We start from the raw sequence: 24,283 nt of genomic DNA on the forward strand, positions 1-24,283 counted from the left end.
AAGCTCTACAGAAAATTCTTACAATTATCCAGGTTTACGACCACAGTCCAAAAGATGCTCAGTTAAGGAATATGTGTACTGTTATTCCACATATAAGGAAACATGTGCATTATCTTCACTGTATCAGTGAAATTTCAGGCTTGCATCCAAATCATTACTACCTTTCGATGGCTCTTTAGAGACATATGTGAAATGTGTGACCTGATTCAGAAGTCTGGAGAGGGGCCCAAGAATTAGAATTCTTAAAAGGTCTTCAGGTGATTCTAATAGTTATCTGAGAACCCCTGCCACAATGTTTCTCTGGGTCTATCATGTAATTGACACAGCATGCTGATGGACACGTATGTACCTTTCATATGCAGCTCTAGTATGACATGGACAAAAAGCACTAAAAATATATCCAGCTCCAGGTTTCAGTCAGTTGCCATCGGACGTTCCTTCTAATGCATCTCCATCACTTAGATCGAAACTGTAATCCAAAGTCAGCAAGGAGCTGACAGGGTGACACAGAAGGGACAATCAGAGGCAATGGAAACCAATAAAACTAATGCAAATCTGAAAATCAGCTGCAGCTTATCTATGCCGATCTTTACAACCATTTCAGACAGCCTCCCTATGCTTGGATGAGAAGTGTACTTAATTCTCTGCATCACTTTAGCAGAAGAGTGCAGCCAACCTGAGGATCACTTAGAGGGGAGCATCCAAACTAGATAATAAGCTTCCTTTCCAAGGGGGAAGAGGAAGATACAGGAACTGGTCTCTAAATGAATGCTGAGGAACGATTTGTATCTTTTTTTTTTTGGTCAGTTTTGTTTAAAGTTCATCAAATTCATTGATTTTTTTTCAAAGAATCAGCTTTTTGCTTCATTCCTTTTCTCTATTTTGTTCCTATTTTCAGTTTCATTGATTTCCAGTCTCATCATTGTTACTGCCTTCCTTTGGATTTATTTTGTTCTTCCTTTTCCAGTTTCTTGAGGTAGGATCGTCGACTACTGATCTGAGACCTTTCTTGTTGAATGTAAGCACAGAATGCTCTAAGGTTCCCTCCCAGCATTGCTTCAGCTGCTTTGAAAGAAGATCTTGTCATTTTCAAGGCCTCAGATTTGCTGCACTTATCTGACTCCCAGAGAAGGACTCTTCATTGTTTCTCAAGATCGTATGCCTAGAGTTCTCATACTTTCCATCCTTCCCCCTGGGAAGCCTTACAATCAGAAAGAACCTAATTAAACTCATTCTCATCGAGGTGTGAGCAGCACACATTTCATCTCTTCCAGGGGCATCTGTATTTCCATGGGGCAGACGACTCCCAGGGTCACCCACCTTGGGAAGAAGAGAACTCTGCCACAGAGAAGATCCTCTCCGCAGATCTGAGTTGTGGAGGTCACAGATAACTCAGAGTATGACTACCAAGTCTACATCTATATTCTAGCATACAGACAAAAAACACAGGATCAGAAGTTTCAAAAACTAAACAGAGGAAGAGCTTGTAAAAATTGTATGAATAAAAACAAAGCACTCGTCCCCAGTGTGTGACCCCCGGACCAGCCTCATGGGCATTACCTGGGAACTTGTCAGATTCCCAGGCCCTGCCCCAGACCTCCTGCATTGGAAACGGGGATGCGGGGCCCAGATATCTCTGCTGTACCGAGGCCTCCCCGGTGATTCTGATGCAGCTAACGTTTGAAAGGCACGTTCTGGTGCACAGAAATCTCACCACCAGAGGTTCTTACTCAGAAAGCAGTTCTCATGACCGGACAGGAGGCTGGGTGGGCGGACTGAGGTCCTCCACATTCTGCTACAGGATGCTGTCATTTTTGTTCTCATATTTGGATCATCACCCCAAACAGACCTGACGGGCTCACATTTAATCAAGTCAGTGGCTATTTCAGAAGAAAGTCACTATTAATATAACGAGAGATGGACACTCTCCCGTGGTCACATCGTGGTTATCTGTGGTAAAAAAGAAATGGTTCCAGGGCACCTGCTAGGCTGATCTGCTCAAGCAAATGGATAAAAATTTTCAGAATGTAAATGCCATTTGCCATAAATAAAAATCCTATCCACACATGAACAAATTGTGGGAGTAGGTTTTGTATTTACGTTCTTTTTAAAACATCTATTCTGTCATTTTTAATGATTTATATACATAGGTCTGAAAAAAATGTCATGAAACCGCTTACAAAATTTCACACTCTGTTCAACACCTGTCCCATCCCAGAAACAAAAACATGCTCCAGGAATGGGCTCAAAATGATCACTTCTGCCACTAGTTCAGCTTCACATTTAACATACATTTTAAATCTTTTTGTGCAAAGTGCTGGATTCCGTGCAGATCAAATGATGAGAGCAGCCCACACAGGACCCCTGGGCTGAGGAGACAGCGGGATGAAGACATGACTCCAGCTTTCCGTTACTGGATTATCCTAATAATTGGAATCAGTGGCTCTGAATCCCCCCATTTGGAGAGCTTTTCGAAGTCCCAGGATTTCTTTCCATTTTTATTTGTATTGTATCAGGCCGTTCCCCGGTGGTGGGCACGGGAGAAGTGGCAGGGCTACACGGCTATGGTGTTCCCAGGTGAACTGCTGTGAAAGCAGCCAGCGTTAACGCCACTCACTTTCTGCTACTTGTTAGCATCTCTGGTAAGAGAGGAAGCAGAGAAAGGGGGGTAAAATACCTCTCTGGGGATGAAACGGTGAAATCGAATTTCTTCCTTCCTGCTGGGCTTCACTGTCCTTGCTTTCCTTACCATTCATCACCAGGGAAAACCCCAAGGTCTTCGGGAGGGGTTCACTGTATCCCCCTTTGCTGGGTCCCCCTCTCCTCTCTCCTCACCATTCTGACTGAGCTGTTCATGAAATCGAGACCACAAAATCCACAGCCACAGGGAGCGCAGTGGACAGCGAGAGTGTATGCCGAGACCCTTCATCCACGCTCTCGGTCTAACACAAACCACTTCTGAGGAAAAGATGTTGGGATCAAAGAGAAAATCTGAGGTTGGAATAAGGTAAAAGCTAAGCCTCAAGGTCAAGTTCAAACATAGACTCTTCTGCCACCTCTGTTTCCACCACAAACAAGCAGGGAATCTATCAGTGACTAGGGGGATTTTTATGATTTTCTTGAAGGGAATTTAAAAGCAAAAAAGATCATCGGGACCTAAAGTGTTTGAATACTTTCTAGAACATTCTAGTGGACTACTTTTGATTAAAGTACTAACTGAGTATGGCCGGATGACTATAACACAATGCATTAAGTTCAAATATAGTTTCCCCTTTATACTGTAAGTACTATCTTTTCAGATTTAGAAAATAGCAGGAAAACATATGGAATTTAGATTTCCTAGATTTTCCTCAGTCAGATAATGTGTTTAGAGTATGTTGCCTTAAGATAATGCCTTCTGCCTTGAGAGCAATGAGTCACCATCATATTAACACGAAAAATAAGAAATCTTGTAGAAGTCACCACAATCTCGGTAGATGCTTCTTCCTAGGATAACGTTTCACCACACCTTTCTCCGCGTATGAAACAGATGAGAACTGGGCACCAACACACATTGAGGGTGAGGGGATACACTTTTCCCTCTATCGAGTATGAATCTATTCAGTCTTCAGCTATTCGTCCCAAACTTTGCTGTGTTTCTATGGAAGATTAATAAATCTCTCTCCTCACCTTCTTCCTACCCCTTCCTTTTCTCTCTCCCTCATTCTAATATACCGACAGGGTGAAGGCTTCCTCCCTCCTCAATACACGAAAATGACTATAAATTTACTCTTTCTGATTAGAGCAAAAAATTATCAAAATGAGCACATACCAATGCAAGATGTTTCTGATTCAAGAACATTTTCAAAGGGAACTAGACAGGGTCAGGAGATTCCCTGAGAAATACAATTTCTACATTTTATTCTATGTGTCTCACTCTTACAAAGTAAAACTGTTCGTTCAAATTTCCCCAGAGGTTGACACTTTACCTCTATCTTGAAATCTGCTAATAGTCTTGAGAGAACTAAGGGGTTTGTCTTCAAGAATGATAGTGTTGGGGGGAGGGATAAATTAGGAGTTCAGGATTAACATATACATACTACTATTATATATATAAGATATTATATATACAAGATAGATAAACAACAAGGACCTTCTGTACAGCACAGGGAACTATATTCAATATCTTGTAATAATATAATGGAAAAGAGGCTGAAAGAGAATACACACACACACACACACATATGCAACTGAATCACTCTGCTGTATGCCTGAAACTAACACCACATTGTAAATTAACCATACTTCAATTTTTTAAGTAGTTAAAAAAAAGAAAGAATGATAGTACACTATTTGCTCCGTAACATTTGAAAATGTACATAGTGACAGGACCAGGAGGTAGGGCAGCATTATAAAGTCACTCCGTGCTGCTGCTCCCAATAGCATGGATCATTTAGCCATGAAGATGATTTAAACAAATGTACCTTCCCCTAGACAAAAAGCAATCCTCAGCTGGTTCAAGCAACAAAGGCCAAAAAAAAGAACAATGAAAATTCACCATAATTGGAAAAGGCAAAGTCCTGCCTTGCCATGAATGCATTCTTGAACTTGATGCTCCCCAAGGTTAGCTGTTAGCACCCCAATGCCATAAAAGTGATAGAGGAAAAAAAATCTAACAGCAAAGAACTAATTAGCTCCTTAGGGACACACGAGACAGGAAGACTAGGTTTCAAAGGATAGAGTGTAAATCCTCAAGTAGGGAAAACTGTAAGCATGAGTCACTTCCATCCAAATCCAACCCTTCAAAGCAGACATTGGGGGTTTCCCTGAAAAGTAACAGGGCACTGACTGACAAGTTTCTCTGTGGGAAGTTGCTGCCAACCAAGTCAATGATCTGCGTGAGTGTTCTCCTAGTGCATGAAAAAGTGCGTGCGAACTCTCCAAATGAGAGCAAAGGAGAGTGGAGAACTTGTTGTCCAGGAGGAGACGGGGGGACAACTCATTCCATGGGTCTTCACCCAACATTTCTCTAGGAATTCTCTTTTCTGCCTTCCTAAACCCAAAGCTCTCTGTAATACTCAGTCATCTGGACATGAACTATTTTTCCCTGTTACTGTTTTCTTCTCCAAATCCCCCCTCCCATTTCCCATTTTCAGATAGAACAAGATTGCTCTCGGTCTTAGTCCATTGAGCTCCAATCTGTACACATCAACCCTCAGTCTTGGGAAGAAACTGGAGACCTTCACAAATGTGTTTTGGTGGAGACTAGCCTCCCTGGCTCTACCTGCTGGATTTTATAAACCTGTTGGTGAGGAAAAGAAATGGAATTATCTCCAGTGAGAGAACAGTCAGAAACCTGATACACATATGGAAGAAAAGAAACCTCCAGGATCAGGGATCTAAAAACAGAAGCCAAGGGAGTAAAATAAAACCTGTGATGACCTTCCATTACTGGCTGTCATCCCAGAGGCCACCATATCCCCTGTGGACACTGGTTGCTCCTGGAAAATAAACCTATGTCCTATACATTGTCCCTATATCCTAAGCCCATTTTCCAGAGTTTGCTGGCCCCGCTTTCTGGCCACTCCACCTCTAGAATGAGCTCCAGATTTGAAGCCTCTAACCTCAGAGAGCCCCGCTCATATCTTCCCTCTCCCTGACCCTCATCCCTGCTCTCCTTAGATGATATACTAGCCATTTACCAAGCCTTAATAATTTAAACAACAGTTGTTCCTTTACTTGTATGTCTGTTAAACACATAGCAGCCTACTACAGGAGCAAATACCACAAACTGGTTTTCCTTATCGCCTCCCCCTGAGGACTCTTTCTAGACAATTTTTCCTAACCACACCCCCCGTGAAGTTTTCACACCATGGATGGACTATGTCTGCTCCTGTGATGTATTCATAGAAAAAGAAAGAGTATGTTTTTTTTCATCCACCAAGAACCAATTTTCTCCCTCTTGGGGAGATGTAATCTCTATTGAGAACACTTGAAGCATGCGGTCATTGAAGTGATTTTGCCAGAAGCGTTGAACGACTGCTAATACTTAGTGGAATATAAATCACCAAAAAGATCTTCTTTCCTTTAGATCAGTCACCGGCATTGAAAAGCTCCAGAGACGCAAAGTCTTAAATCTCCTGAGATTCTAAACTCAAATCTTCTTCCAGCCCTGCCTCCTGCCTCTTGGCTTTACATTAAAAAGTCTACAGAATTAAGCAGCGTCACCCTCCAGGAACAAGCCCAGTGAAGAAGTTCTTCATTCAACCTCAAAGCATTCCCACTCCAGAAACTGGATCAACGTACTTACCTCTTGCCGTTTGAAGTTCTGGACATACTCTTCGAACTGTTCATCTTTTGTCTCATCAGCTTTCCCAAGCTTCTGAAGGACCTAGTGTGTGAATGAGACAAAATGGTTCCATTTAATGATGTTTTCAAATAATAAGCAGAACAAGGTGGTTCTTTCACTTTTCTGAGCAGGTCTCCCTCTTAGCACAGCTGGTTTTGCTGTTTCAGAAGCATTTTGGTTTGGTGGCTTTGGAGTTGAACAGGCTTGGATTTTTTTTAATTGAAGTATAGTCAGTTTATGTTGTGTTAGTTTCTGGTGTATAGCATAATGATTCAGTTTTATATATACATATATATATATATTCCTTTTCATATTCTTTTTCATTATAGGCTATTATAAGGTGTTGAATATAGTTCCCCATGCTACACAGTAAGACTTTGTTGTTCATCTATTTTATAGATAGTAGTTAGTATCTGTAAATCTGGAAATCCCAACTTATCCCTCCATCACCCTTTTTCCCCCTAGTAATCATAACTTTGTTTTCCATGTCTGTGAGTCTCTTTCTGTTTTGTAAATAAGTTCATTTGTATCCTTTTTTTATTTGGTTTCACATATGAGTGATATCATATGGTACTTTTCTTTGTCTGGCTTACTTCACTTAGTATGATAATCTCTAGGTCCACCCACGTTGCCGCAAATGGCATTATTTTGTTCTTTTTATGGCTGAGTAGTATTCCATCGAAAATATATTCCACAATTTCTTTATCGAGTCATCTGTCAATGGACTTTTAGGTTGTTTCCATGTCTTGGCTATTGTAAACAGTGCTGCTATGAACATTGGAGTGCATGCATCTTTTTGATTAGAGTTTCCTCTGGATATATGCCCAGGAGTGGGATCACTGGATCATATGGTAAGTCTAGTTATAGTTTTCTGAGGATCCTCTGTATTGTTTTCCATAATGGCTACACCAGATAGTCTTTGCTAAGAACATTCCCCCAAGCCAATCAATACATTAGGGACTTTGGGTCTATTATACCAGCTGATCCTCCCAAAAGCCTGCTCATTCCTCTTTTGCAGAAGAAGGAACTGAGACTCAGAAAACGTCAGGCAACCTGTCCACGATCACTCACTCTGCAAGTAGCAGAACCCAGATTCAAATCTACAAGCACTGTGGCGTGTCCGATAGATCCCAGTTTGAGTCTATTACTGCAGGGTACCCAGCCTCTCTCCAAACCTCTCCTCCTCTGTAAAAGAGAATATGATATTAACATATTCTGCAAGGGATATAATATAATGAAATAATAACATTACCTACATCACAGAATTGTTTCAAACTATTAACAAAAACTTATGTAAAGTACTCAGGAGAATTTCTGGTATGTAGTAACTGTTAAATGCTAGCCACTGTTACTATCATCATCTCATTTTTATTTGTTTGCCTGTAGGCATCATGCTATTACTCGCTGAGCGACCTCACTCCTTGAAGGACCATGAATCTCACTGGTGTGTGACTTTGCAGTGTTAACTTCACTGCAAACACAGCACCAGGAGGTAGAATTTAGGCCCATCTGCTTCAGTTACAAGCGTGGAATCATCAGCTATTCCAGAATAACCTGGATGGCCTCAGATCCAAATTTTCTCCCAGGGACAGAAATATGAATTGAAGGAACTCATTTTCAGGCAAAGAATCAGTCTTTGATTCAGCAATGCTTTCCAGAAGAGGGGAGGGGGAAATGAGCGAAATGGAAGAGAGCAGTCCACTTTGCAGACGCACCCAGAAGCCCTGACAGATCTCACCTTGATGTCGCTCAATTAGTCAGAATCGTTCTGGGGTGAAACAAAAACATTCTGGAAAGGAAAGCAGTATATATGCAGCGTTGAGAGCAAGAATCATCTGAAATGTGTGAATGATTCCTTCAGGGGAAAGTGACTTACCAAAGCATAAGTAACAAATGCTAGTTGCTGTGTTTAAAAATCAGGGTAGAAAGAAGATAAATAATATTATACCTAAGAAATAAATAGATAAATTTTTTCCCTGAGTAACAAAATAAGCAATAAAAATGTACTTTTTATTACACACATACCTTTTTCTCCCCCTTAGACTCGGTTTAGAATGTTTTAAATAAACCCATGTATCAAAGTATTTACCCAAATAAGTCAGAGTCCATGCAGATTCCTTGAAGAAATAAATTTTCCTTGGAGGAAAATAGTAATTATTCTAAGTATATAAGTAAAAAATGACTGTTTTTATTCTATTCTAAAACTAACTGTTTATAGTATATGCTAGTATTCCTTCCTTTGGCATTAATAAAGATTAAAAAAACTGTATATGGACTCACATACATTACCAATTATTCAACCTCACTCAATTTCATGTCACAGACCAACATTACACATGAATCATATGAAAGATATTATATTCCTCATTGCAAATTCATTATTTAAACAAAGCTGGGGGGATCCAGTATACATAAATATTAAAATGACAAATAATCACTCAATTAACTAATTTCTTCTCACTTAGTTAAGAGTCTCTTTGAAAGACCAAGCAGAAAATGCTGAGTTTTTGCAAGAATTGGGCTCTGTAACTAAGGAATAAATTGATAAGCATAAGAAACATGATTTTATATATATATATTTATATATATATGGGATATTTTAAAGTTGATAGTGGTTATTTCTGGATGGTAAGATTCAGAGTGATTATTATTTTTCCTTTATAATTTGCTACATTTACCATAATTTCCTCAATGTTTATATGCTCCTAATCAGGAAAAACCATTAAGATAAATAATCAGGAGTTTGGCATACCAACATCCTGTATATGAGAGATTTATATATATATCAGCTTCTAGGAAAAGTGAGTGGATTTGTTAGTAACTGGCTGAAAGACTGTTCTCAGAATATTGATGAGTGAATTAACATCAACCGAAAGAAAGGTTTCCAGAGGCAGCCCTGGGGAATCTGTACCTGATTCAGTGGTTCATGTGTAAGGACAGGGTGTCAATGGCACCTACTTCACAGTACTGTGCAAAACTACAGAGGATACACATGGAGATGTTGAGCTGTGACCCCTAACATATAATTCAAGCTCAATAAATACCTACTATTATTATAGATTTTATTATCTCACCCTATCGAATAATTTATCGATGGCCTAAACCTCCATTGACAAAGAGCTGGGGAGGATATTGGATATGTTATATGGTAAGAATCAGGATTCACAAACAAAGAAACAAACAAAAAACTCTTCTCAAACAAGATGAAATCCAACAGGGATAAAATTTAGGTCAAAATACAACTGTCCGAGTGCAACTATTATGTATTTCCGTATTCAACTTTCAACCACAAAGTAACAGGACGGATGCTAAGAATACATCGTTTCCGCTCTTACGTAGAATCAAGGAATGACTTTAGCGGACAGTCAATATGAGTTGACAAAGTGGTCTTGCTGCCGAAGCATCTAATGTGATCTCCAGCTACACTAATAAGCTTCCGGGAGAGCCGTCAGGATGCTTCTCTGTGGGGGACAAGGTGGGAAACACACAAACACATGGACCCCTTGGAGCCAGCTGAAGGAGCCCCCAGAAAGGCAGCGAGCTGGCACCACAAGGTGGCAGGCACATGGGATACAACCGGGCGTACCACCAGGGAGAGAAGGAGACTAAGGGGAAGAGAGTACAGCTTTCTTCAAACACCTGAAGGACCCGCAGAAGGAAGGAGTGGGCCCTTCCCATCCAAAACCAAGACCAAGACCCAGCACGGGCAGGTAAAAGCTATAGAAAGGACATTTTTGCACCCCAAAATGTCTATCCTGGTTTTCTGGAAATCAGTTTGTTGGCAGAGCTCATGAGCTCACTGTCCTAGGAGTTATTTGAGCTTAACCCAGAGTTAGAGGTGCTAGAGAAGAGATTTATTCACCAAACAGGGGAATTCAATGAGTCACATTTCAAATATCCTCTGATTTTTTGAATCCATAATCAACTTACGACATTAGATGTTCTCCCTAGAGAAGAATGCAAATCTCAATGACTAGCAGGCAGGGAAGAAAGCCTATTCGTTTCTATCTCCAGCTTATATAGACTTGCTGAAGACTGCTTGACAGACATTGTTTTAGAGGCAGCAGAAAAGCGAGCTGCATCCTCAGGACGGCAGTCAGGTGACAGTGTGGACACGGGTGCGAATGTGGAACCAGGGTGGATGAGGCTAGGGTGCTAGGCAGAGGGCAGATTAGGGAAAGGCTTCATCTGCGAGACCAAAGATTTCAATTTGTTCTTATGGACCATGGGAAGCCAATGAGAAGTTTCCCTTCCTGGGAGGCAGTCACGTGATTAGATTTGCACTCCTTGGTGACCGTGTTAAGGACAGGTTAGAAAGAGCAAGCCCAGAAGAGTGAGACCAGTTAAGAGGCTAATTAAATAGTCCTGGCAGTAAATGACAGCTAGAGCTAAGGAACAGAGAAAACCAGTCCTCAACAAGTAAACGTGCAGCACTTCATGGCTCATGAGACAAAACCGGGGAGGACAGAGAAGAGGCAGGGATGACCTCGGATTTCCACTGTGGAGGCTGAGTGGGTCATCCGGTGACAATCGGAAGGCGGGCTTGTGGTAAAGACACCACCAGGGAGATGGAAATGGTTTAGACGTGGGACTGGGAAAGGTAAGAACCAGAACACACAGTGTGAATTTTGGACGGAAATGAGAGTCCAGCTGAGGTAGAAACCACCCAAGTGCATTTGCCCACATTTAAGTAGTTTTGTGATTTTTCTCCAGAAGCCTTGATACAGGTTATAAGATTGATCTGCTACATAGAAAGTATTTTAAGGCACCAAAGACACTGAAACTTAGAACTGAGATGACAAAATAGTATTTTTACCTTGTTTTATTTCACAAATGAAACCTAGAATTGAGACGACCAAAAAAAAATTTACCTTATTTTTATATCGCAGTATTTAACAGCGAGTTTATAATTTAGGTGGCCTCTCTCACTCACCTCTCCACTGGCTATGCTGAAAGTATCAATTAAGCCTGAACAGTCTGGCACCACTGACACTACAGGAGAATTACTATATATTCATACATCTGATATTCAGATTTTGACAACACGACACATCTTCCTCCTACAGGGAAAAGGAAGAAAATTCTGTGCCTGGTGCATTTTGGTTTTAGGATTTAGGTCTTTCACTTCAAAGATAAACTCATCTACGTTGACACATTACTATTTTGACACAATAGGATTTCTGTTATAACCTTGGTTGCTGTTGGTTTTCAAATGCAAGATAACATTCCAGGTTGGATAAGATTTTTCCAGCTGCCTTTCCTTTCAGCAAGATTCAGAAATATTTTTCTAGGGCTGGCTGAGTGTTCATCCTCTCAGTCTCAGCCCTGAGTTCAGAAGCTCGGATCCTAAAAGACGTCATGATCTAGGCAGAAAAAAAAAAATTAAATAGGGAAAGCAGGAATATGGCCATTTGGAATATTTAAACTAATAAATCTTTTTTCAGTGTCTCCTAAAGCAGTTAGCTTCTCAGCTTGGGTTGCAAGGGCCGTTCCAATTATATGATTTACATGCATTTCTGAAGCAACTGCTCATATATAAATTCCCCAAGTAAAGTCATTAAAAATTTAAAACGCTTTAATTTGGGCTGTTTCCCCACCCTGTAAAGCCGAAATTCTGATCAAATTTCAAATCCTCAGAGTCCAGTACAAATTAAATACTGACTATTGCAGTCGTAAGAGAATAACGCTTCTCTCAATATGTTAATATTAGAAATGGAATATTATGTTTGCAGCTTTCAAAAAAGTTGTTGGCATTTGAAGTCAAAGAAAAAAATGCAAAACTTTCCATTCCACGTGGAAATGACTTCTGTTAATTAAGGGAAAGATCAAAGCAAAGTTAAGAAACAGTGAGGCATGACCCAAAGCAGGACAAATTGTCCTACGATCCAAAGTGGGAAACTTATAAGAGAAGGGATGCAGACTCCAATAATTCAGGATTAAGGTCATAGGGGTGACCGAGACGTGTTTCTATGTACGACCTGATCCCAGGACAAGAGTGATGGTTGAAAGAATGCTGTAGGATTGGCCACTGGGATGCCCTAGAGAGATTCCCACGTTAGATGAGGGTTCCGCCTAGACAAACCTCCAACTCTGGGGGATTCATGCTTCCTTAAGCCAGACTCTAAAAGTCAAGGAAAGAGTCATCCCATTTCATTAGCCTCCTCTGGACAAGGAGGCACCTCTGTCTTCATCCTGTCTTTATAAAGAAAGCAGAGCACATAAAATTATGGACATATTACCACTGAGTCCAGGAGTCAACTGCATAGGATGACCGTGGCCTTTCCTGGACCAGAAACAGAGAGTTGGTCTCCCACCTCTATCCACAACTAGATGACTCATTCATTAGTCGGTTGGTATACCCTTCTATCTATCTGCAAATTCAGAGAGTGTTCACCAAGCGCTCACTCTGACACTGTGCAAAGTTACATAACCTAGGACTGGAGGGAGGCCAGCGGGGGCAAGGGAGTGCAGTGCAGTTCAGGCACTCGATCTGAAATGGCCTCTGGGCACACCCTTCCCTGTTACCTAAACTTCAGGGAACTAGTCTCTGGACCTCTCTCTGGATGTGTTTCAAAACAAAGAAGTGGCTTTAACGCGCCAGGAACAAGATGAGTCATCCTTTGGAGTGGTTCACGTGCCCGTCAAGGTCCTGCACCTTGCCCTCCCCCTGGTCCTCTGTGGGACTTATTTCTGGACCGTTATGACATCTGCTTCTTGCTCTGGCAGATTTCAACAGTCCATCAGCCATCACGTCATCAAAGCCTCTCAGAGGCTGGCATGAGCCTTCCTGCTGATTCTGGGAAATCCTTTGGGCGACGCACACAAGAATAGATGAGAGAGGGAAGGTTCACAGCCTTCCATCCCCTCTTGGGTGGCCTTCGGACTTAAAAAGTCTGAGAATAACAAACGGTAGAGAGAAGGTTCAAGTCTCTGACATGAGGAGGTTTATCCTATGTGGGACAGAGGCAACTGGGAGCTAGAAAGCCATGGAGGAAAGAATGTTCAGGAGCTTGGAAGGGAAACAGAGATGAGACGGGCCCCCAAAATGCAGAACTAGTGAGCACGAGCCGAAGCTGCTTCCACCTGGTGAGCTGTCACGCTCCATTCTCATTCTCTTCTATCCTCCCCTTTAACGTTGAGGGTATCTCAGTCCTCTGACTTACAAAAACAAATAAAATCAATCTTACTGCAAAAAGATAGCTCGAGGGATACTGAGCTAACGAAGAGGAATACATTGGAAGCCCTGGCATCTGACCCCTTCTTCTCTAGGAAGCCAGGTGCCCAGTGTCTCCCTCTGGGTTGGGTCCCCTTGTCTTGGGCTGCTTTTCTATGAAACTGGACACCTCCAGTATCCAACCCAGAACACAAGGTTTACACTGAAACTCAGTGACGTGAAAGTCTGCTAAAGCCTTTGAGCCATCCGGAGGCTCTGAGAGGGACCAGATTTTCCCTCTTCAGGGGTGATCCTCAGGGACAAAGTGCTATCTCGTGACAATATTGCTAATACAGGGATCCTCCAACCTCATTAAATCATTCAGAGTAATCCTCATGCTGCTTAGCTGGGAGAAGATGTTCCTCTATGTACCATGAGAGAAAACCGGTCTGCCACACTGGTGGCAATCTACTTATAGAGAAGCAGCTAAAAAGGCGCGTGACCAGGGAAGCCACGGAGGGCTCTACACCCACGCGGTTCACCAGGGAGCAGTCTGTTCCTGGTTCTTTCATGCAGATTCCTCAAGGCATCTTTGTGACCTCAGTTACCCACGGTACCAGCGAAAGATGAATCAGCAATTTCAAAGCACTGACCTGCAGCACAAATACGAAGGAAGATGTTGACTTAGGTGGAACTGAAGTCCAGAAAACCCTACTTGGGATTTCAACTGGAGCTGCAAATTGCCTAAGGCAAGAGGGAACTGCGAGTGTGGATGGATATGAAACAGATGAAAAGGAGGTAACTTTCTCTTTCTTTGATGAAGATACACCCACAGGGACAATCACAGCAACACAGAGTCTCTTCAGTTGAGACCTGTGGAGTGAATAAGTCGAAGACGGACTCTTCATGTCCCTCAGGAAAACAAAAATGACTGTGGCCTCCCACTGGGCAAGGGGCTTTCTATCTGGGGTCCATGGATTCCAGGTTGTCCCTAAATGACCTAATAAAATATGGATGTGTTTTTCATTAGGAGAGGTTCATAGCTTCCATCAGATGAAGAACCAATGCTCTGAATTCTAAGAGCACGGGCACAGTGGAAAGAAAACAAGTGTGAATGTCAAAGAAAACTGGTCCCCGCTCCATCACCTATGCGACCTGGGTAACCTTTGCAAACTTTTAAACTTTGCCGAGCCTCAGTTTTCTCATCTTTAGAATGGGAGGATACCAATTCTGGGGAGACTAAGTGAGAACACAAGCAAAAGTGCCTGATTCGATGCCTGGCTCCAAAAGATGCTTAGAGAGGGTTAATTTTTTCTCTCCTCCTTGATTTAATATCTTCATCTTAAACTGCAATATGAAGGAGTTGACAGGAAGCTTGTATTTCATGCAATCCAATTCACTTACGCAACAGATGAGACTGAGGAAAGTTAAGCGTATTGCCAAGGTCATATCTGCAACCTTCTATGATACCGAGGGACCTTTTAGAGCTAATGTGATGCTGTAAAGACTGTGGAATCATCTCTATTTAGAGCATGGTTTGCTGGCAGGTCTCTTTCTGCGGCTCAATAAATGTCTCTTGAGCCATTCTCCAATTCCAGGAAACACACAGGTGTCAGGAACACAGTCAATGCCACCAAGAAAATCTAGAGGAATTGCCTAGGTGCCTAGAATTCTCTTTAGTGGTGGCTCCTTATAGCTGAAGTTTTAGAGCAGCACGAAATGGAATTCTTCCACGTGACCCTTGTTCAAACCAGAAAACCAAATGCCACCATGAGATCTGCTCACACATCTCCTCATGAATCAGAAAAAAATCTAGGCCTGGGGACTGAGGGTAAAATTTGGCTAATACCAAGAGCAGCCTGCTTTGTCCTGTTTAGGTTTTATTTTCAAGACTAAAAGTTACTTAAAAGTACAGCACTTTCTGGTGGAAAGAATGATACGGCGAGCATCCTCACACCAAAGTCCCCACCGCAGTCCTGCCCAGGGCCAGGGACGTGAGGAAGGACACAGCCCTCTTCAAGTAAACCCCCTCCTTTTTGTATTAAATGATGCCTTGTGGTAAGCTGCCCCTTCCTGCCTCACAAACGTGTTCTGAACGAAGACAAAAAGAAAGAGGAGGGTGCTTAAAGAACTTCTGAAATCACGTTCTGTAGATTCTCAGGCGGGAGCACCACCCAAATTCCACAGGTTCCTAAATGCTCCCCTAAACCGGGGCAATATACTCCCAAATGCCGGGACTCACTGTTACCCAGGATTTCAGACGGATCCAACGGGATGTGACTCAAAGGCAGTCCCACTGGTAGTCTCTATCTTTAATGTTTATTGATCCCAAACTAACAATAATCTGATTTTTTAAAAAGCAAATCTTATGCAACTTGTAGGCTTGAATGGAAGTTTGAAAAAAAAGGAGATTGCTAATAGACTGAACACCAAACCATACTTCCTCCGGAAACGAGTCCTGTTATGGGGGTAGGCACAGTGTTTTCCATTCAGTTTGTTCGTGTGGTTGTTTTCTGAAGATCTGTGCTTCAGAAGGAACTCCGAGTGTCTTCACGACCTTTATTTAAAGAGCACTGGAACAGGGGGCCACATAAGGTGCTGGAGGGACTTGGGTGAGACAGAGGTTGCTCCTTATGGTTGCATGAAAGCTGTTTGTCAGAGCATGTGGCCTTCTGCTCCTGGGTACGGAGAGCTGAAACACTTCTCATCCTCAGAACGTCAATCAGTAAACAAATACATACGTATAACTGAATCGTCTTGTTGTACACCTGGACCTAACATTGTAAATCGACATCACGTCAATAAAAAGTAAGAATTTTTTTTACAAAAGAAAAAAAGAACGAAGAAACAAGCAAGCTGTGTGCAGCATTAATTATTTTTGCACACATTTCTGTATTTTGATTTTATGCCTTGATTTTCTGTTTTCTGCAACTATTTTTAAAGCCTGATCTGCACGAAGTGAATTACTGAGGAAGGGAAAGTACTGAGCGTGGTTTTGTACGAGGCTCACTGTTCAGATCTAATCTGAGCTCCTGGAGCTGCAACCGTTTCGTTCCCATGGTTAACATGGATATTTTATAAAGTTAAATGCAAACCCTGTATGAATTTTTAACATATCGAGACAGCAAAGAAATATTGTGCCAACAGTATGCTGCTTTGGGTGAGCTCACCAGACTCTTGTCTGGGTTGGGGAATCCTTTAAGGGGCTGTTTTAAGAAGCACAGTCTGGTGTGCAAGAATTGCTGCCGGACAGAATGGGTGGGAAAGACACAGCTGTGTTCTGAAGACCCTCAGCGACACTCACACGATTCCTGCATAAGTGAAAGATGCTTCTGGAACAGCCTTTCACTAGTTGTTCAAACCATCTATAAATGCATGCAGACACTCCAGTGGTGCATACTCTGCATTTATGCCTCTCCACCCCACCCGCCACTCTCCAGCGCTCCCGCCACCAGCGCTCCAAGAAGCAGGCCTCTAGGGACCACATCCGGCCCTGGTCCTCTGGCTTCTGTTTCGAATGAACCATGAGAAGTGCCAGCAGAAGATGAAAGGGCAGAGCAGAGAGGATGGGAATCTGGTCCCCCTGACCCTTCCCTGAAGCCACCACTGCAGCGGCCTCAATCCTCTCCCTTCCTGGTGGCCCCTCCAATAATGACATCTCCCCCCTCTAAGTTTTTTTTCAATTTTATTTGTTTGTCTGTTTGTTTTTATTGACGTACTGTCAGTTACGATGTGCCGATTTCTGCCATTCAGCACAGTGTCTCAATCATGCATATACATACATATAATCATTTTCATATCCTTTTTCATTAAAGGTTATTATCAGATATTGAATATAGTTCCCTGTGCTATACAGAAGAAATTTTTTTTATCTGCTTTTATATACAGTGGTTAACCTTTGCAAATCTCAAACTCCCAAATTTATCCCTGCCCACCCCCTTTTCCCTGGTAACCATAAAATAGTTTACTATGTCTGTGAATCTGTTTCTGTTTTGTAGGTGAGTTCACTACATTGTAATAACAGTTCCCTCCCCTTTCTCTTTAGGTAAAAGATCCCAGCTCCCTCCTCCACTGCCAGAGCCAGGGGCCTTCTCCATCCCTTGCCGGCTGCCTGCATCCTCTCCACAGGGCATCCTGCAGTAGAACTGGGTCTTGAAATCCCTAACTCAAAACCTCCCACTACCCTTTTTACCTCTCAGCTGTGAGAAATAATGAACTAAAGCAACCCAACACAGTTCTAAAAAAGTACCACTGCTGTGTCGGTGTAGGAATGATCTAAAAAAAACAAAAACCCAGTGCGATTCATCCTACCAGAAACAATGTGCACCATAAGCAAGTCTAATGGTACTAACCCCACAACAAAGGGGTTTTGCCAATGAGGACACTTTTTAGGACCATAAACCCTACAGTTGGCAAAGGAATTCTCATTAAAATTTTAATTCTCATTAAAAAGTGGATGTTTCCAGCCTTCCGTTGAAGGCATCATCTCCGAGGCAGACCTTTTTTTCTTTTAAAAGGTTGTCGGATTTTTATCCCTGGCATTTGCACAACATCTTTTCATGTATGTTGTTCAAATGTCGATTTTCTTCCGTGGAGAATCCAAGGTAACCACAACCAAGCTCCAAGCAGGCTTTCTGAAGAAACTGACAAGATAATCCTAAAATTTATACAGCAATGTAAAAGACCCAGAAGAGTCAGAACAATTTTGAAAAAAGGAGAATAAAGAACGATGCTCCTTCCCATACCAAAGCTCTTTAGGGTCATAAAGTTGAACTTTCAGAACAGAAAACCAAGAAACAGGATGACCGACTTCCGTCCTACTAAAGTGGTCGTTCCATTCAAAATCTTTGACCTTAGCACCTAGTAAATCCCGAGTGCAGTAAAAAAGGAAAAACACCTACAAGCAACTAGCTTCTATCTGTCTGATTCCATGTTTATAAGGAAATCAAGTCCTATGCAGGGTCGCTGGTGTGAAATAGAAATCAAAATTTTAAAAAGCTGGGATTGGGTTTTTATGAAAATGCCCGACCACGATTCTAAGGCAGAACCTCTCTCCACAGCCTGCGTTCTCATGAGATAACTGCTTTAGATTCACTGGCTACACCAGGTCCACCCTGTGTTACAGGCAATGGTGTAGTTTTTCTCTGCCTTCTGTTTAGAAAGATCCAGACGTGAGCTGCCTTTCTAAGATGCTGGCTCTTTCCCCTCGGCTCCTGTATTCCTGTTAAAGCCATAACTGATAATGCTTAGTATTTGATTAGTCAGAAAATGGAAAGAATGCTGCAGTCTGATCAATAGCATGTCCAGGGTGACAGAAAGGAGTAACCGATAAACGCTTTCAAATCTTCTTACTGCACAGCAAGCTTTCAAGAGTAAGTTAGTCCTACTGAGGAGTTTATCAAGCAGTAAGTACAACGGATTGTTTATTTGATGGAATTCTTCCATCCTGTTCTCGTTTCTGTCTCTAAATCCTTGCCACTCAAAGTGGGTTCTCATGCCTCACCTGGCAGCTTGCTAGAAATGCAGAATTAGGGGACTATCCCAGACCCACTGGATTGGAATCTGCAATATACCACCATCCCCAGGCAACTCATGTGTACATCCAAGCTTGGAAAGAGATGCTTTAAAAATTACAAACTCCACGTCACACCCTACAGGATAAATGAAAAAATTACAAACAACGTCACAGCCTACTAGTAAATGAAAAAAACAAAGTCTTCATTCTGGGCATTAGTTGTAAACGTAGGAAAAAAGCCAAGATGGTCAGATTGAAGTTGTAACGATCATAGGATACGCCACCTTCAATGCTGGCTATTTAAAACAAATGCATAATCTCTATTCAGTGCTTCCTTCATTCTCTTAAAGCAAACGGCTGAAAATTTTCCAAGTGGTTACATGTGCTGGATAGTTGACTGGATTTGGGTTGTTTGCAGTTTAATTTGCATTTTAATGAAGTCATCACAATTAGGTTTTTATAAAAAGGTGGTTCTGCAAACCACTCTATAGGAAGTGGACTCGTTTTGATTAATCACGTTTTTATCAGCAATATGTGAATTAAACGTTGAGTTTCTGTCTCAGTAACAGAGTGACTTCATATAAATGAAACAGGAATGCCCATGAAGGTTCTCCTGGCCATCCCCTCAAATGACAAGTAAGCATTGGATGGCCCCAAACCCCTGACAGGTGCTCCAGTCTTTCACGTGGAAACAACTGAAATGACACGAGCAGCGTCTGGGTTTGGATCTCAGAACCAATGTTCCAGGCAACTCAACCTGCAAGCAGGGGATTTTAACATCAGACAATCACAGGTGTAAATAAGCAAATCTATTTCTATGTCAAATGTCGTATGATGGGTTTTTTGATTAAACTGAAGTATAGCCAGTTTACAATCATGTAACTTCTGGTGTAGAGCATAGTGATTCAGATATGTAGATAGATAGGTATATCTATCTCTACATATTCCTTTTCATATTGTTTTTCACTATAGGCTGTTACGAGGTACTGAATATAGTTCCCTGTGCTCTACAGTAGGTCCTTGCTGTTTATCTATTTTATATATAGTAGTTAGGATCTGCAAATCGCAAACTCCCGATTTCTCTCTCTGCCACCTTTTTTCCCCTGGTAACCACAAATTTGTTTTCTATGTCTGTGAGTCTGTTTCTGTTCTGTAAATAAGTTCATTTGTTCTTTTTTTTTTTAAGATTCCACATATAAGTGATATCATATGGTATTTTTCTTTCCCTTTCTGGCTTATTTCACTTAGTATGACGATCTCCAGATCCATCCATGTTGTTGCAAACAGCATTATTACATTCTTTTTTGTGGCTGAGTAGTATTCCACTATATAAATATACCCCAATTTCTTTATCCAATCATCTGTTGATGGACATTTAGGTTATTTCCATGTCTTGACTATCATAAATTGTGCTGCTCTGAATGCTGGAATACATGTATCTTTTCAAATTAGAATTTTCTCCAGATATATGCCCAGGAGTAGGATTGCTGGATCATAGGGTAACTCTGTTTTCAGTTTTCAGGGAATTTGCATACTGTCTTCCATAATGGCTGCACCAAACTACAGTACCACCAACAGTGTAGGAGGGTTCCCTTTTCTCCACAGCCTCTCCAGCATTTATCATTTGTGGACTTTTGATTGATGGCCATTCTGACTGGTGTGAGGTGATACCTCATTGCAGTTTTGATTTGCATTTCTCTGGTAACTAGCGATATTGAGCATTTTTTTCATGTACCTATTGGCCATTTCTATGTCTTCACCGGAGAAATGTTTGTTTAGGTCTTCTGCCCATTTTTGGATTGGGTTGTATGTTTCTTGTTATTGAATTGTATAAGCTGTTTGTATATTCTGGAAATTAAGCCCTTGTCAGTAGCATTGTTTGCAAATATTTTCTCCCATTACGTATGTTGTCTTTTTACTTTATTTATGGATTCCTTTGCTGTGCAAAAGCTTGTAAGTTTAATTAGGTCCCATTTGTTTATTTTTTATTTTACTTCTATTGTCTCAACAGTCTCTTCAACAAGGGGTGTTAGGAAAGCTGGACAGCTGCGTACAAATTAATGCAACCAGAACACTCCGTCAAACCATACACAAAAATAAGCTTTAAATGGCTTAAAGACATAAACAAAGGCAAGAAACCATAAACCTCCTAGAAGAGAACACTGTCAAGTGCATTTTGACTCTCCAAGAGGGAGGTGCAGAATGGAGTGTTGTCCAAAATTTTCTTGACCAGAGAACCTTTTAGTCCAAGGAGTATTTCTCGAGACTGATGCTCCACCAAATGTACCTGGGGGAACCCTGAGCCACACCACACGGATCGAGACCCGGGGAGCCCCACACCTCTAAAACAGAGTTCCTCAACCTGGCTGGCACCAGGATCACCTGGCAGGCGAGTGTTGTAGCAAGTCTGCAAAGATCATTTTGATGATCACAGATTTGCTCTGATTTGTCAAATGTGGGCAAAGCCTTGAGCTTAGTCCTAAGGAGTGGTTATTTTAACGTAATATCAGATTGACATAACACGCTCAGAGCTAAAGCATCTGTCAGCAACAAAAACAAATTATTAGAAGTCCTGGTTCAGCCAGGTGTAAACTCCCTTAGCCTGCATAAGTCACTGGGGCGCTGGGAGTCTCCCTTCCCCATTTCTAGCGCCCCGAGGCCCCACACAAGGTCCTGAAGATCGCTTATTCCTAAACAGTATCCCTGCACTGTAACTCCTGCCAGGTGTAGCTCAGGTTACTGGGATACATACATCAGCACCATTAATTGCCCTGCATGAATAATTCAATACAAACTGAGGCTGAAGTAACTGGGGGCAGAGGGTTGATAGGACTCTGAGGGATTTTCTGCAAAGCTGCTACATTATTCCCTTGAGTCACCAAGGGAAGCTAAAATTAAAATGAATGAAAAAGTTGCCAAATTTTGGTGAATCCTGGAAGTACTGACGGGGCCCTAAGAAGGCTGGCAGAAGCCAGGTGACGATAAGCATCGTTACCAGAGTCAGCTCTCCCAGATCTCTGTAAAAACCCATAGGAAGAGAAAAATAAAATATGTTTTGCACCCTTTTGAGGGATGCCTCTTGAGTCAAAGGGGTTGTTCAATACTGCCAAAAATATTTACTGTTTGTCCCTGCTAGAAGTAGCTCTGTGGTCAGAAAATGGCCAAACTGCAGAGCCTGATAGAAAAAAAGTTTCAGGTCTTTCCCCTAAGCTAAAATAAAATGATGTACCCAGAGAAACAGAAAAACCTTCTAAAGCCCTTGTAAAAGGATTTATGGGTGGACCAACCTATGATGTCATTTAGGCGGACAATTCTCTGAGGAATTAAGGGGAGCTGTCCTTATCTCACAAATCTTTGAAAATCTTAGAAATGTCTCCAGAGGCAATTCAAAGCTCACTTATCCCTATTTATCAATCCCCAAACCCCTCCTATTCATTTCATAAGGCGTAAATACTGATCTTAGGAAACCAATCCTTCTTGGAGAAACTTACACTCTTTGCCCGTTCTCGGAGGTGTAAATGTGAAAATACAATTTTCAAGGAGGTAGTTTTCAATCAGGAGAAAAACAAAATGGGGAAAGGTCATTTGGAACTTGGGCAAAGGAGAAATCTTAAGCATGTGTCTGTTCACGCGTGTCTATGTGCTTGTGGTAGATATGTGGTGGTTTTCTACCTCTAGATGATAGGACCAGAATTAACTTGTAAAAGAGCTCTACTTAATTGTCCTGAAGAAAATAAAGCTCTTACATAAATTATGTGCTCTAAAATTCTTGAAAATATAATAGAAACTAACCCAAATGCTTTTCAGCTTCACATGACCTGAGATAATCCTTAGTAAATAAAACCTAGTCTAAATGTCTTGGTTTAATTAAGACAGACAGGTCTTTAAGGTTATCAACATTAAAATTACTACAGACATATAACTTGTATTCTACCGAGGTTTACTAAAGGTCAAACAAGTTCATGGTATCTCTTCCAAAATTTGTCAGCAAGAAAAGCAGTTTGGTTGATGAATGAGTTTGTCAAATGTCTCATAAAGCTTTTACGGGTAACATAAACATAATTGTTAAAAACAAGTAAGTTAAATCGATGTAAGTAGGATAAAAAAGTTTTTAGGTGAGCCTTTCAAATCTTTTCAGTAACCTAAGACCTTAAAGTCTGCAAATTAAATTAAATGGTGGATAGTCATTAAGTACCTAGATCATTTCCAAATGAGATGAAATAGTGAAAAATTAATTACTGAACACAGGTTTATCCACTTTTAGCTTCCTTTTACAGAGAAATTAAAAGATATTTGGGTCTACTAGCAAACATATTTTGTGACACCCTAAAAAATTTACTATGAGAAAGCATATGTTTCTAGAACATAGGAAAGATAATTGTAAATTTGTCAAGCCACGGAATAAGGTAAAAAAAACAGTTCACAGTTGTTCACCTCTTATTTTCACTAAAAATTCAGGTTTTTAGGGTTTAAAAGTCTAATATATATAATTAAAGCTACTATAAATAATGAGGAAAACATCTCTCTATACAAGGGAAATAGAATATATGATTTCAATAAGAAATGATATGAGGAATGGAGGTACATTTTTTTAATGGAAAAGAAAGTAATTTTGTCCTAAACTACTTATTTCAGAATGAGGAAATAAGATAATTTTTAAAAAATTGGGAAAAGATAAACAGAGAGAGATTTTCACCTTGTGGGGTCAAGCCGGCTAAAATCAAATAAATTTATTATAGGGGTTATAAAATTAAGCTTTAAAACCAGTAATGTACTTATGTAAAAACTAAACCTTATTTTTCTTTCATCTGCTGAAAAGACATGTTTTCTTGGATTGTGAGAAATTGTAAACGAAGGTTTTTCTTTACCTTTTAAATGATCTGCCTAGAAAGCAAAGACTGAGCTTCATCAAAATAATTTCCTGTGTTTACTATCATTATAAAGTCTTTCATTACTTAAGTAAAACTAGCCTTCTCCATGAAAAGAGTTAAGTTTTTCCTTTTTTTTTTTAAACAATCATTTAACATTTAATCATTTGTTTCGCCTTCAAAGTCTCTAATTGTCATTATGGTTAAACAACTAATTATTTTTTTCACAGTAACCTGTGATCCTATTTGACCAAATGTTTTGCAAGTTTTTTATATTTTAAACAAGCTTCTCAAAAGTCAAATTCTAAATGAAGTCTTTTTGACCTTGAACTAACATTGAGATTTTACAGAAGGTCCCTGGAACATCTCAGAAGATTTGTTCTCTCTCCTTATGAAAGAGCAATATTAAACTAAGTAGC

At 40.9% G+C, this 24,283-nt stretch overlaps 1 protein-coding gene across 2 annotated transcripts in view; it reads right to left on the reverse strand.

Annotated features, from left to right (window-relative positions):
* AMPH (amphiphysin) overlaps positions 1 to 24,283 on the reverse strand; it is a 156,284-nt gene that overhangs the window by 84,757 nt on the left and 47,244 nt on the right. For both annotated transcript variants that reach the window (XM_006198527.4, XM_072965232.1), the window contains exon 2: positions 6,290 to 6,370. In XM_006198527.4, coding sequence (XP_006198589.2) covers positions 6,290 to 6,370 — 81 coding nt within the window. The remainder of the gene's footprint in view (positions 1 to 6,289; positions 6,371 to 24,283) is intronic.

The sequence above is a fragment of the Vicugna pacos genome, chromosome 7 (assembly GCF_048564905.1).
Source record: "Vicugna pacos chromosome 7, VicPac4, whole genome shotgun sequence".
In the NCBI taxonomy this organism is placed as follows: domain Eukaryota; kingdom Metazoa; phylum Chordata; class Mammalia; order Artiodactyla; family Camelidae; genus Vicugna; species Vicugna pacos.